Source organism: Thermobia domestica, chromosome 17 (genome assembly GCF_964235325.1).
Source record: "Thermobia domestica chromosome 17, izTheDome1.hap1.1, whole genome shotgun sequence".
In the NCBI taxonomy this organism is placed as follows: Eukaryota; Metazoa; Arthropoda; class Insecta; order Zygentoma; family Lepismatidae; genus Thermobia; species Thermobia domestica.
The window spans coordinates 1,175,314-1,189,243 of record NC_137470.1 but is presented as its reverse complement, the minus strand read 5'-3'; the positions used below and the strand labels follow the sequence as shown (position 1 = coordinate 1,189,243).

General features: G+C 35.5%; 1 protein-coding gene across 2 annotated transcripts; it reads right to left on the bottom strand.

The window, feature by feature from the left end:
* Positions 1–5,470: 5,470 nt before the first annotated feature.
* LOC145673811 (uncharacterized) lies at positions 5,471–13,325 on the bottom strand. Of its 2 annotated transcripts, XM_081743577.1 has the most exons (3): positions 12,961–13,325; positions 10,534–10,753; positions 5,471–8,267 (listed from the first exon to the last, which is right to left on the bottom strand). In XM_081743577.1, exons 2-3 carry the CDS (start codon positions 10,739–10,741, stop codon positions 7,006–7,008), a joined length of 1,470 nt encoding a protein of 489 aa, XP_081599703.1. In that variant the 5' UTR covers positions 10,742–10,753; positions 12,961–13,325; the 3' UTR covers positions 5,471–7,005. The 2 variants fall into 2 exon arrangements, with proteins under 2 accessions (XP_081599703.1, XP_081599701.1); XM_081743575.1 differs by lacking the exon at positions 12,961–13,325 and having other exon boundaries at positions 10,534–11,176.
* Between the last annotated feature and the right edge of the window lie 605 nt (positions 13,326–13,930).

Here is a 13,930-nt window from a genome sequence, read left to right as displayed (position 1 = left end):
GACAATATTGTATGTTTTTTTCTTTTCTTTTTGACAACTGTAATGCTTACATGAGAATTTCTCATGTTTTGTAAGCTAATGAAACAGGCTAATAAATGAATGAATGAATGAATGAATGAATGAATGAATTAAATACAATGAGGCTTTCATTGCAGAAGTTATTTTCCAATCAAAAAAATTCTGGGAGGTTGCTATATTTCCGAAAATATTGCATCGTTAATAAGCTTTTTCTTAAAAAAAAAAAAAAAAAGAAAGAAAGAAATACAGGATGGCCCAAAATAGGTATTCAGTAAATACTAATCAGCTCAATGCATTCTGTATCATATCTTATTTTTATCCATCAGGTAGACTTAATTTCTTTATTATTTGTTCTTAATGTCCTTTTATCTACATCTTAAGCTCGGAAGAGCCGAAGCAAATAAACCCATAGACTAGAATGTTATACTTGATCAATGAGGGGTGTAAAACTACTTTTGGGCCACCCTGTATTCTCTTATTTCTCTGGTGTCAGTTTCAATTTGCAAGAAAGATGTAACTACTGATGATTGTTTTATTCGTTACTTTAATTAAGTGTATTTAATCATGTATCAAGAAAAATGTCGGTAGAAAATTGTTTCTCTCACTTTTACACGAAAAGAAAAACGATTGTGGATAATTGAAAATAACAATTAAGAGATAATAATAAAACTAAGAATATTAAGGATGTTATAGGTTACATATTGAAAAGTGAAGACACTCTTTGTATTTCATTACATGTAGCTTCCATTTATATTCCAACACACCCTGGTATCTTTCTCAATACACATGCATCGTTGAGTGCATGCAAGAATGTGTGCATATTGAGGAAGACACCAGCGTGTATTGAAATATATACCAAAGTACATTTAATTGGGTACGAAGTCTTATTTTCGTGAAACCAAAAAATCAAGTACTATAACAATTATATTCAGAATCAACTTTGATTCAGTTCGTTGGAAATGTATTTTATATTCTCTTTTTACTTTACAAAATTTATTTTGTTGAAGATACTATGTACTATTGTATTCTACAATGGTGAATATTGTATAAAATGTAACTGTTTATTTACTACTAATAGAATATGTCATAAAACATTCCTTTGAACTAAACATTAAGCATTCTAGATTTAAGTTATGAGTTCAATTGTCTATTATCTGTATAAATTTTGGTGTAAATACACGGGGAGATTCTTTCGGTACTAGCCCCAAAAATGCAAATATTTCAAGTCCGAAGCGTATAATTATGAAGCATGCATCAAACAAATATAGGTCCTTGGGAAAGATGGGGAAAGAGTCCTTATGTCGTCGAGACAACTGGCACCGTATTACGCATTGCCGTATTTACAATATGAACACTGACCTGATATTGTGTTGGTGCTGGCAAAGGGCAACGATGTACACAACAAAGGCGTGATTTTATAGTTCGTAACTACAGCGATAGGTTCCTTTAAGCAGTAGCATGTCGAATGTTTGAATAAATATGACGGAAAGTTACATCAAAGCTAACCATTGCAGATGTCGCGAAAAGATTAGAGAAGACGTAACCCCAAATATGACGTGTTGCGTTGAACTGTGCTTCGACAGTAGTGACAAACGTTACCAGCATCATCTCTAGTAACGACATGCTTGCAAGGCGTGTGTTACGTATGCATATTTAGAATGTACTGAATAGTCTTGGAGATAATGGCAATTACTTGAGTCTAGTAGCGAAATAATCACTCTGTATGTCTTTGTTATAAAATTAGTTCTATTACTGGTTAACATGTGATTTGAGTCATATTTCATGTTACCTTCTTATGTTTTAGATGTGAAATTGGGTCCTGTTTATAATAGCAGTAATGTAAATAATGTTTAGAATGTTCAGTTCTAAATATAAAATGTTTGTTTTTTCAGATTTGTTTCCTTTTCCTCAAATTACTAATTATATAAAGTAGTTCATGGTTATTATACTTAATGAAGGATTTATCCATAACTAGCATATACACGTGTATCATCGCACTAAGCAATAATCTGTGGTTAGTATTGAATTTATGGCAGCAGTCTTTTTCCAAGATCGGACTCATTTTTCACATAGATTCTCACAAAACCAATGTGAAACACTGACTGGTTGGTGTGCACAAGGATTGAACAACCAAGTAATTATTCACTGCCACGGTAAGCCGGACACCAGATTTTAATTTTGACCCAGAAAAATGTTTTGAGTTCAAAATGAGGCGAAATTGATTATCTTCTTTATTTTCCTAGTGGTGTGTTGGATGGTCTAAAACTCGTGCCCGTGCTTAGTGTGGAGAGGGGGTGATGATAAATATAAAATGAAGATTAAAACATAATATGATTTTATTTCGGCGGTAGAGCTCGGTAAAGATATGATGTGACAAGACCGCATAAAGCAAGTGTGTATAAAAAAAAAAAATACCACTGTATCGTGAAGTGAGGGTTACGTGTATGGCAGGGAACCAGGTGGTTCATTGTTTGCGTGCACTTTCCTTTGCAATATTTTGCCTTGGAAAAAAGAAGGTCGAACCCGTTGTAGTATTTCAACACGGATCGCTAGTTGCAAGTCATACATGTTACCCATAATCCATGTCAAATAGTGATAAGTTTTTTGTCAGACACTTTGGTGCAAGCGGCCTTGGGTTCGATTTCCGGTAGAGGCACTGTGCGAAAAGGTATAACAACTTTTTCGGCCACTCATCCTTAGTGAAGTTTTTCCTGGTTTTACTCATTCACAGTATAGTACCTAACATACACGTTCCAGTCAACTTCCTTCCCCCTTTCCCGGATAGTGTGCTGCTCGTCATTCCTCAGACATGACGGGTTTATGGCCATGGAGTCAGTAATGTGCAGAAGTATGTGAAAAGAAAATACATTTAGGGATGTTGGAATTTTCCCCAGCTTTCTTTTTTATTTTTATTTATTTATCACACGAAAACCCTACCTGAAAAAATATGCTCCAGATCTTGGATTGAAATAATAAGCATAACGTGAATATAATTACCTTCTTCAATCGTGTTTCTCAATATACTCCTAGTTTCAGAGTTGGGTGAAAATATGTATTCAAGAGAACTTGAGCAGAAAATAATCGAAAAAATATAGCTTTGTGAATCATACATAACTAATTTTGTTTGCGTTTGATCAAATTCGCTTTAGGTGTTAAGCTGAAATTTACTATGTAAAAATGAAAACGATTTTATGATTGGATCACGAGAAAACGGCTAAGCCGTATGAAGTGAATTTTTGAATGTAGTTACCACGTACCTCAAAGAGGGTGTGTATTATGTTCCTCTTACTGAAATGCGTATTCTAACGGGGAAACGGAGGGTCAAAATCTATGCAAAAATTTAGTACCTCACCATGCTTTCTCGAGGTCGAATTGTGTCAATGGTGCAAAATGTGTTCCACGAAACGTGTGTGTTAAATGTATGTGCAAATTTAAAAGCTCAATTTTCATCAACAAAACCCATTAGACTAGTTTAAAAAAATGGTTTTCATAGCCACTATACCATCGTCCCTTGCTGAAGATCCATTATATAGTGATTGTTATTAATGTTTTAGAAATTCTACAAATGCAATAGCAATCCAGTGACTGGATAGAGCTCCATCGTAATTAAATGGTTAGCGTTCTCGCCTTGGGCGTGGAAGATGTAATTTCGATTTCTAGTGGTAGCTTATATGGTTATCATCTATCTCTGAGATATACGGTGCTGTCCTCCGGCATTATGGTATGTTCAGCTATGTTCCAGACTTTTTTTTTTACTTCTCTCTCTATACATTTTGGTCTAAAGGAGATAGCTGATTAATGAAAAAAAAATGTGCTTTCTCGGCGGATATCGAACACGGGATTAGGTGCACACAAAAGGCATATGCGCTAGCTAGTGGCAACGGTGAGGGCTCGCAAAATAGTTATAGACGTCTTTTCAAGCATAACTATTCTGCGACATGGCTGCACACACACACAATAGCCGAGGGAAGCATGGTGTGTCTCAGAGAGGTATAGCATCATTGTCGACAAAAACCTGCACAAGTGACATGCAGCAGAACAAGCAAGCCTCTTCCTCCAATACGATAACATCCATCCCATGTTTTATAATTAATCCAAATTGCTCTGAAGAACATCTGTTGGGTTGTCAGTTTTCAAAATATGGCTGAACAAATGTTACGTACATTGAACATCGTACCTCAACAATACCGTAACTCAATACATATAAAATAGAATCTAAAATTATATAAAAGCACATGTTGGTTAATTTTAATACTGTTTAAGTCAGGACCCTTTATACCTAAACTGAAATGGTATATTATACTAATAGAAATCATTTCTGCAGTTTCATCACCATCTTCTTTCAAAATTGGTACCTTATTAGAAAAGAAACTGTACTTACCCTTAGTAAGAGATCCCTGATTAGACGCCACGTCATGTGAGGTTTGTATAAGGAAAGGCAAGGAAGTTCTTACATTCATTGATAAAGATAAGGTTCCGCAATTTGGTCCACGGATGCGCCCTTCTCTACCTATTCACTCGTATTACTTACATTTTACATCTATCGATAAATCTGTAATACCACCTGCGGAGTTGAGGAAACCTGTCATTGTACAGATCTTTACATTGCTAGCACATCTTTATCATGATGAGGGCCTACGCTGGTGGTGGGCATCTTTTTTTTTTTCCTGTTTTCGCATACTATCAATATCATTCGCTGAATTATTCGTTTCTCGCTTCATGGCTTAATGTTCTCATGCAATAACAATAATACCATTTTTAAAAATACTTTTTTTCTATAAATTGATAAGCATTGCAGCTGTAAATTTAAAATAATATTTTTACTTCAATTCATATTACTTTAGGTTCTAGTTTTACTTCCATTTATTCTGTTGACAAAAATAATTTTAAAATATTCTGTTTATCGCTTACGCTCTTTACACGAGGAATAGTTATGCTAAATGCCAATAGATGTTCATTAGAAAATTTGTGAAATTAATAGTTTAGCAAAAACTATCTTGAATTTACATTTTCTCTTATTGACACAAAATGAGAAAAAAAAACATTAAGAAAGAATAGCTTACAACAATTTTTATATAGTAGTTCCAAGTTAAAATTTAATATTTAAATTCTTTCATACTTTTTTTTTTCTTTCTGTGTAATTAGTGAAGAATCAGATCAAACGTTTGCACACAGTTATCGTATTCAACAAAACATATTTGATAAGTAAACATAACATTAACACTGGTCAAGATCGGTATTTTTATTACAGATAAATTTGACGTTTTACTTTGTATTCTTCGTAACACTTCTTGTACACTATTAAAGTTATTGTAAACATTTACGAAGTTTTAATGGAAATAAGTGAACAACGCAGATTCTGAAACCAAGTTTGTATAGGTTTGGTATTTAAAAAAAAAAAAAAACTACCTGTTTTAAAACAAAACTTTATTTTCAAATCAATATATCACTACTCTGAAACATGTTTTTATATTTATATACAAATCTGTGAAAAGTATAACTAATTCAATACTTAAAGTAGATTTGCTCCTTTTAACAAAATACATCGGTTTCAACGTTTAAAAAAAAATCTGAATAAGATTAGGAGAAAAACATAGTAAAAGTCACATAATCGATTTACAACAAATGCAAAATTACAAATGCTTAAGAAATAAAGTTAATAAAATACTTCTGAGTATTGTGAGTTGGAACACCTGGACAAAAGAACACATAATAGTCACCCAATCATAACAGTTAAGTTTAATCATCCCGATCGTATAATTAAATTATGAGTTTCTAAATTCAAACATTTATAAAAAATAGCATTTATGTACTTTTTTAAATAGATATATATAAGCAAAGTAAGCTAAATTAGACACTTTATACATACACTTGTAATTTTTTGATTATATACATATACACCAGAAAATGTATTGATCTCAGACGAGTTTGTAAACATATACAAGATGTGACTGAAAGTAATGAAATTGACTGCATAAAATTCATTGAGATATGCTTACATTCAGTAAAATTCTTCGAAATTACATTATTGAACATAACTATATCCTTGCCACCGGTTCTGCCATACGTCGTACTTTGCCTGGAAGCCTTTCAAAGGATCTTTACAGCCTTCGTCACAGCGACTTGCATATTATATAACTGCTAAAAAGTGTATCCTTTTGAGCTAAGTTCGAGCAAGGGAAACAAGTAGTAGTATGATTAAGCACCCAGGTGTTGGCGATCTGCGGGCGGAAATCATGTCTATGTTTTGCATCCACTTAAGCACTTCTACGTAATACAACACTGATCGTTTGCCAAGTAAAAACCATAAAAGACAATTTATTGTCGACGCTTTTTCCTCATTCTCCGAACATTTTGTGCTACACTCTTGTGATTTCGGTAGAGTATCCTTCCCGTAGGCATTCTGTATTTGCATCTCGCTGTTGGATTTTTAAAGTTTAACCCAAAATCGACAGTCCTGTATTTTGACCGTTACGCGACGCTCAAACAGCTATCCACTTCGCAAGCTATCCATGTTCAGTTAAACTCCGCAGACAACTGACGAGAAATCGATCGTTTATCTAACATTTTCCACCAAGTATCACGCCATGAAACTTAGTCATCCCGCCCTTGTGAGTAGCCCAAGAAAATCAATATGATTACTGTCTGGACAGACTTTATATGTATAGAAATTATGATTTTTGTAACATGTAGACAATCCTTAATAAATATGTTATATATCATAAGTATTTACAAGCGAAATAAGCACAAGCAAAGCAGAGTTTTATATACTCAATATGAATATACTATACAGTAGTTACTTTAATTTCTGTGGGTTTTTAAATTTTCGGGAAAGTCAGCAGAGATGTGTGGGGATTGCAAATAAAAATAATAACTAATCTCATTTGGAAATCACTGTAGCTATTCGATATATTTCGATTAGTTTTTGTTGGGGTTTTCACTTTGCCCAGGAACATCAAAAACACAGAGAAATTTAAAACAGTTCATTTAAAGTGTGACCTTTGGGGATGGCAGATACATGAGTGTATTACATATGCAGTGCCCCTGCATATTGCATAACCCAGCAGCTACATATACGCAATTATCAATATTCCCCAACGAGCGTATTTGTAAGCACGAATGGGGAGTTAGTAACTTAAAATCTCTCAGACGACGAATAACTCGTTCAATGTTTATTCTTAAGCTTGCAATTCTTTTAGTTTCCTTACAATTTTCTTTAGTAAAAACGTTGTTAGCTGGAAGACTTGGAGGCCGTACAAGTTTGCAATTTTTTTGAGCTAGTAAGGTTTCAATATGCTTGAAGCCTCTATCAGCCATTACGGTTGTCCCATTTCTTACATGGTTTAAGTACCCACTTTCTTCTAGAAGAATGGTATCTGATATTCTTCCACCATAATCTTTAGATACAAAATTGATTAACCCGTCCAGAATTGCTGATATTAAATACTTTAAAGTATTACACTTCTTATATTCAGACCAAGTCAATGCTTGATGTACTGGATCTGATGGTTTTTCTATCTCGATTTCGAAGCAATCTATTATACTTTCCACATTTATGTATCGAGCCAGAAAAGAATGTGGAAGTTGTCGTTTTATCATTTCTGATGGCGGCCATATGATTAATTGTTTGAAATTATGTGCAACAACTGGCAAGTATTTTCTAAATAGAAAGTTTGCATATGAACGCGACACTCCAAAATCATCAGCCAATACTGTGAACGTATCACTTAATCGTATTTTTTTAAGAACAAGAAAGACAATATCTTTAGGAGATAATCTACGACTAACATTTCCAATATCTTGGGCTAATAAATCCACAACATATAAGTCTTTTTGTGAAATCCCTATATACTGCATTGGATTTCTCGTGAAAAGGGTGCGAGCTCTATTCAAACTGATTTCTCTCATATTTTGGTCTTGTTCTTCTTCACTGTTTTCGTAGTCCATTGATAAGTTATCATCCTTTTCCCATTCAGAACACACATCATTCTCATGTAATTCACTAGAGCTGGAAGTGTAAACATCATCTACGTCTAAAACTGCGAACTTGTCTGGAGACGAACTAGTATCTCTTAGCGGCTGCTTTATCGGTGAACATTTCACACTGTTTACTGTACCCAATGTTGCAGGTGTACACATTGTGCTTTTACTCAAATAACGAACAGGCTTGGCTTGCACAGCAATGTGACGAATATTCAGTTGGTTTATGGAAGCATCCTCTTTCTGTGTTTCTCGCGTTTCAAGAACATCTGCAAAATAGAAACAGATGAGTATTAGTAGGTCAATAATATCAGCAAATAAATAGCTACTGAGGAAATGTGGAAACTAAGAACAAATTTGGAAACTCCGAAATGAAACCAGAGAACTCTACTAGAAAGTATACAGAAGGCTGTTTCATCCTTATGGTAGCAATTTGCAGTCACCACCAGAGGCGTTAGTTTCGTGTCAGCATGGTGACGCACGCAGTACGGAGAAGCCAGACACTTGTGTACAAGCCGTGCAGAGGAGAGACGCGTGTGATCAGAATGCCGCCGAAAATCGACTTTTTTTTGGGGAGGGCTACATCATAGCACTTTCTGATATTGGCTACAGCTATAGCGAATAAGAACACTACAAAAAGAAAGGTTTCACAGTGTCTGATAAGGGAATTAATGCAGCCATCCATCGCAATGCAAACCCAGAGCAAACCATTGCCATGCGTCGTCAAAAGGAGCAAAAGAAGCAACCGGCTCCACAACGCAGTCAAGACGTCATTGCCAAGATTTGCCAGTTTGTGACCAAGGAGAATTCACCCACTCAACGTGCCATAGCGAGGCGTGTTGGACGGTCAACTGCAACTGTACACCGAATCATACGATAATTTGGGACTCAGAAGTGCACACAAGCGGCGGGCCCATGTTCTGAAGCCAACGCACATCGCAGAACGGCGGGTGGCATGCAAAAGGCTGTATGAAGGTTACCTGGCAGGTGACAAATGGCGTTATGTCATCACCTTCAATGAAGCATAGGTCTACTTGACGGGATCCCAGCAGATGCGTGCAATTTACTACCGCCGCAATGATGGAACCGATCATGCAAAGTGGGTTCGCTCCTGCAAGGAGAGTTTTCCAAAGGGATTTATGGTAGTGACTTGTTTCTGTGTAAAAGGAAAGCTTCCGATACACCGGGTGTCATCAAATGTCAAGGTGAATGCAGCGTATTATATCGAGCATGTACTGGAACCCATCTATCGCCAACATGCCCCGGCTTTGTATGGCAATGACACTGACAGAGTGTTCATCCACCAGGACAAGGCCAGCAGCCATACTGCCAAACGAACGGTGGCCTACATGACACGTATGGAACAGAAGACAGGTGTAAAGGCTATCCCATTTCGAGACCTCCCCGTCAAGCCACCAGCATCCATTATGGACTTCTGTGCTTTCGGCCTCCTCAAACGGAACATCAATAAGCGTCGTCCGACCACACTTGGTGGCCTTTGAAAAGTGTGCAAGGAGGAGTGGGCGAAATTGGATCAGGCAGTGCTTAATAGAGGTCTCCTTCAGTGGAAACTACGTGGCGTGCAACCGTTCACCAACGGGGCTCTCACATCGCACATGATCGCTGGTGGAAACGGGCTTTTACGCCCTAGGGCACGGGTTTGTACTTCACTGCCATAAGGCTGAACCAGCCTTCTGTACATGTCAACCACATTACTAAGTAAGAACGCTATTAAGTAAAGTGGGTTTGAATAAGCACCGTCTTGTTCCTATGAATATATTTTCAAAGTGAACTTAGAATACTTCTTTATCTTACTTAAGAATGAGCTGCTCAACAACACACTGTCTTGAAGTGGGTACCTCAGCCTGTTCCTGAACAAGTACGAAGTCTGTAACGTCATACACCTTGCTTCATCCATGTTGCATTACAGAGGAAAGCTGAAGTTGCCCACCAGACGTAAAGTCGGACATTTCAATGCAGCAATGATTTTTGAATCATCGAAATATAGTATCTTTTTTTTACTTATTTGCCTGTTTTGCATACAAATGAGAATATTCTCGAGTACGCATACAGTTGTCAAAATTACAAAATAATTACATATATGTTATTAAAAAACTTACAATAGAGTAACACATACATAACTATGGCTATTATAGGCTTACACATTCATAACATAATTAACAAAAAAACACTTATACATTGCCTTTATACCGAGTAGAAACACTTATCTACTAAAAACTCGTGAAGATCAGATTTAAACACAGAATATGTTTTGTTTTGCTTAAGAAAGTCAGGTAACTTATTGACAATTTTTGTACAGTTAATATATACGCTTTTTTGGAAAAAAAAAACAGAGAAATTTTGGGGGGATAACATGCAAATTATTAACGAACCGAGTATTGTATTTATGGACGTTACTGTTTTCAATAAATAAGTGTTGAATTGAATTCATTACCGTGTATGTGAGTATGGTAAATAAATACATCAAAGTGGTAAATAAATACGCGAAATTAATTAATATTCATAGCTTCCTACCTTGATCGTTATCATTGGTGGTTAATTCTACTTCACTAGATAAAGCTTCTTCAACAAGTCTAATTCTTTGCCTCTTTAATGACGCTCCTCTAGGTTGTAGAGAAAAGAGTGGTGTCCTGGGCTGGCAATCGAATATATGAGGCACAACATCACTTCTCATTTTAATAATCACATGTTTCATTAACTTATATCGTACGTAATTTTCCATATCTTCTTCCAACTGAAACAAAAAAATCGAAAACTTACAATCTACAATTTTATTGAAAAACGTGTAAATATAAGTTTTATACCAATATCCCATTTTCTACCCCGATCGGGAACAGCAAACTGAAAATGCATATGGCAAGCAGACGAATTTTGAAATATGGTGAGTATCAGTTTCCGATTTTCAAGAAACATAAGTTGCAGAATAAGCTACAGAATCAATTCTTAGTATCTTTCATTCAGAGTTATTAACTTACATTAAAAGATTGGTGAAAATTAAATTTGATCTCTACGCATTATTATATTAATACTGTACCAACTCGTTACGGTTAATGAAGAGGTTGAGGCTGATTTAAATGTATCATTACACTAACTTAGATTTTTTTTTTACATACTACTCAAAATGACACATTTCAGGTTTAATATTGTTTGGAAACTGAACCGATAGTCCACAAAATATTATGAACTTTTCTTTATATATATATATACGACGTCTGAATCTTTGTTAAGAATATAAAAAAGTTATTCTCCATTGAGAGTAAATAAAACGTTAGGTGATAAAACATAAAAAGGAAATTCTTTATTACATAGATAGGTAGTTCTAATAGTACCTCACTAAATATTTATTAATCTGCAATATAAATATGTTGGGTTGGTTACTTTTGAACTATTTAGCTACACTAAACTCATACCGAATCTTAACCGGATTAACTATATAATTATGAATATCACACTTATTTTCTTTGGAGCGAGAGACTTGGTTCGATTTCCCGGTGGAAGCTCTTTTATTTTGGATTCTACGTTAAGCTGTGACGCAACGTCTCATTCAGCCTTTGCTCCTGAAAGGAACGATAACTTACATCAAACCAAATCAAAATAAGTATACATTTCCAATTTGAAAGCGTGTAGCTTCTAACTTTCTTAGAAATGTCATCGATATATAAACTTTGTGGTGGGCAGTTTAAAATGAAGTTGTATAAATCCTTAACAAATGTGAAAAATTTACTTTATTGTGTTACATACTATACTATACATAGTCCTAACAGGCCCGTATCCAGGGGTGTCTAGGGGGCGGCCCCCCCCCTAAATTTTTGGTGGCCCTCAAATTTTTACAGTAGGCTTGCAAAAGAAGTATAATATGGTGATGAACTATCATATGGTTGGATCGCCCCCCCCCCCTAAGTTTTGGGACTGGCTACGGGCCTGAGTCCTAATAATGATTAAAGAAAAGTGAGGTAAACTTTCTTAATATTACTAATTACCCAATAAACTACTGTACACGATTTTCTTCTTGAAATTTCATAAGTTTAAAAGCCTCAGTTTTGAAAGTAAGTGACTTCTAACTCAACGGCAATATATTTCTGCACAGTATACAGAAGCTGTATTTTATGGTTACAAGTGAAGCGTTGCTAGTATGAAACCATGATAAGTGGTATTAAAATTTGTAAGATTGCCAAAAGCCACATGTTTTCACTACCCTCTCTTATGCATATACCCACCGTCGTCAAAGCGCCTGCTCTCTTTGGATGCGCATTCACTAGCTTCGCCCAGCTTGACTCCGTTAGATGGCGTTCGTGCTTTTTAGTGGTCACCTAGTACAGGTTGGTTTGTGTTTTTACACTAGTCTTTACGTTACATTAGGTTAGGGGCACATAATCTAATTCAACCAAATATAATCAAATGCATTACATTTTGGTACTTCTTTTCGATTTTCAAATTGATTCGGCGATATAGCACTAATGCCTGGCAACCCGTAAGGGGGAGTTCTCGTAAAGAGAAACTGCACCTATGAATGCAACTCGTAACCTAGAATTAAATCTAAGGCACTGCAAGTAAATTCTATGGTGAAATAATTGCAGCACGTCATTAGCAGCCATAATATTAATCTGTTCAAATATTTGGTCATGCGCTAGGATATAACGTCCAGAAAGCTATAGGAAATAATTCGAAAAGCAAGACACAGACCAGAACGCTGGAGGGAATCGTTTAAAGCAAGAACATTTATTTATTTATTTTTAATTTGACAGGCTACCCTTAATCCTAAGCTATCACACATTATTTAAGTTTATTTCTGCCGCCTGTACAATGATCCTTATAAATACGTTGTAAGTTGCCATATACTCAATTTCCTTGTAAATGTTCGAAATTGTGGTGCATTTGAAATTAATCTACTACTACGAAATTATATTTTAATAATTGAATAAATACTATAACTATACTTACATTGAAATGATCTTCACAAACAAAACACACGGTCCTTTTTCCGATGCTGTTTACATCACGTCCAACAGCTTTTATCCATGCTTGCCTTCGCTTTTCATCTTTTGGAACGGTGATGAAAAGTTTTTCCGGTGTTCTTATGGAGGTGTTCGTACACAATGGTACTATACCCACTTATAGGATGTTTTTGATGTTTCCATGTTCTCTTCTCGTTTTCACTGCGATGGCATAAACATTTAAATCCAATCAGCAATAAATACAATGACCAAACAAACCATATGTTATTTTATATACCTTGCAAACAAACCACTCAGTGAAAACTATATAACCTTCTTCTTCTACTACCGACTACAAACGTCATCAACATGGACGTCGTTGTCTTGAGCGCACGAGATAGAGCCCAAACTTTAATCGCTATTTTGGGTTATTTAGCATGCTCGGAGAGACGTAAGGAAGTGTTTTCCGTGATCAGCAATTGTAATAGTATTTTTCAGTGTGATAAAAAAAAATAAGTGGAAATGTTCATTGTAAGTAGAAAATGAAATATATCTATTTACAAGTCACTGTTATGCCGTGTAGCCTGTACCGTAAAACATTAATAATGAAAGTGAATGATTGTGAAATGATTTAATGGAATAAAAACGGAACATTTTGAGATAATCCGTGGATACGACATTGACCAGACAAGCTAACATGGTCTGGTAACAAGAGATCCCTTCCAGTAGTCTACCACTGAGTCATTTTGTCTCCATTCTTTGAGTTTAAATAATATAGTCATTTCGCAACCAAGTCAATTCATGGCCCGACTTATACAGTATTTTCACTTATACATGCTATTTACTGCCTGAATCTGATCACTTTAATAAATTAAATAGTCAATAGTGTTGCCCACGATACATAAAATATTTTGTCTCGTCTCGAAAATGAGACGGATAACGTGAGGAGACGTAGAGTTTCAAACTTGAGATGGGAC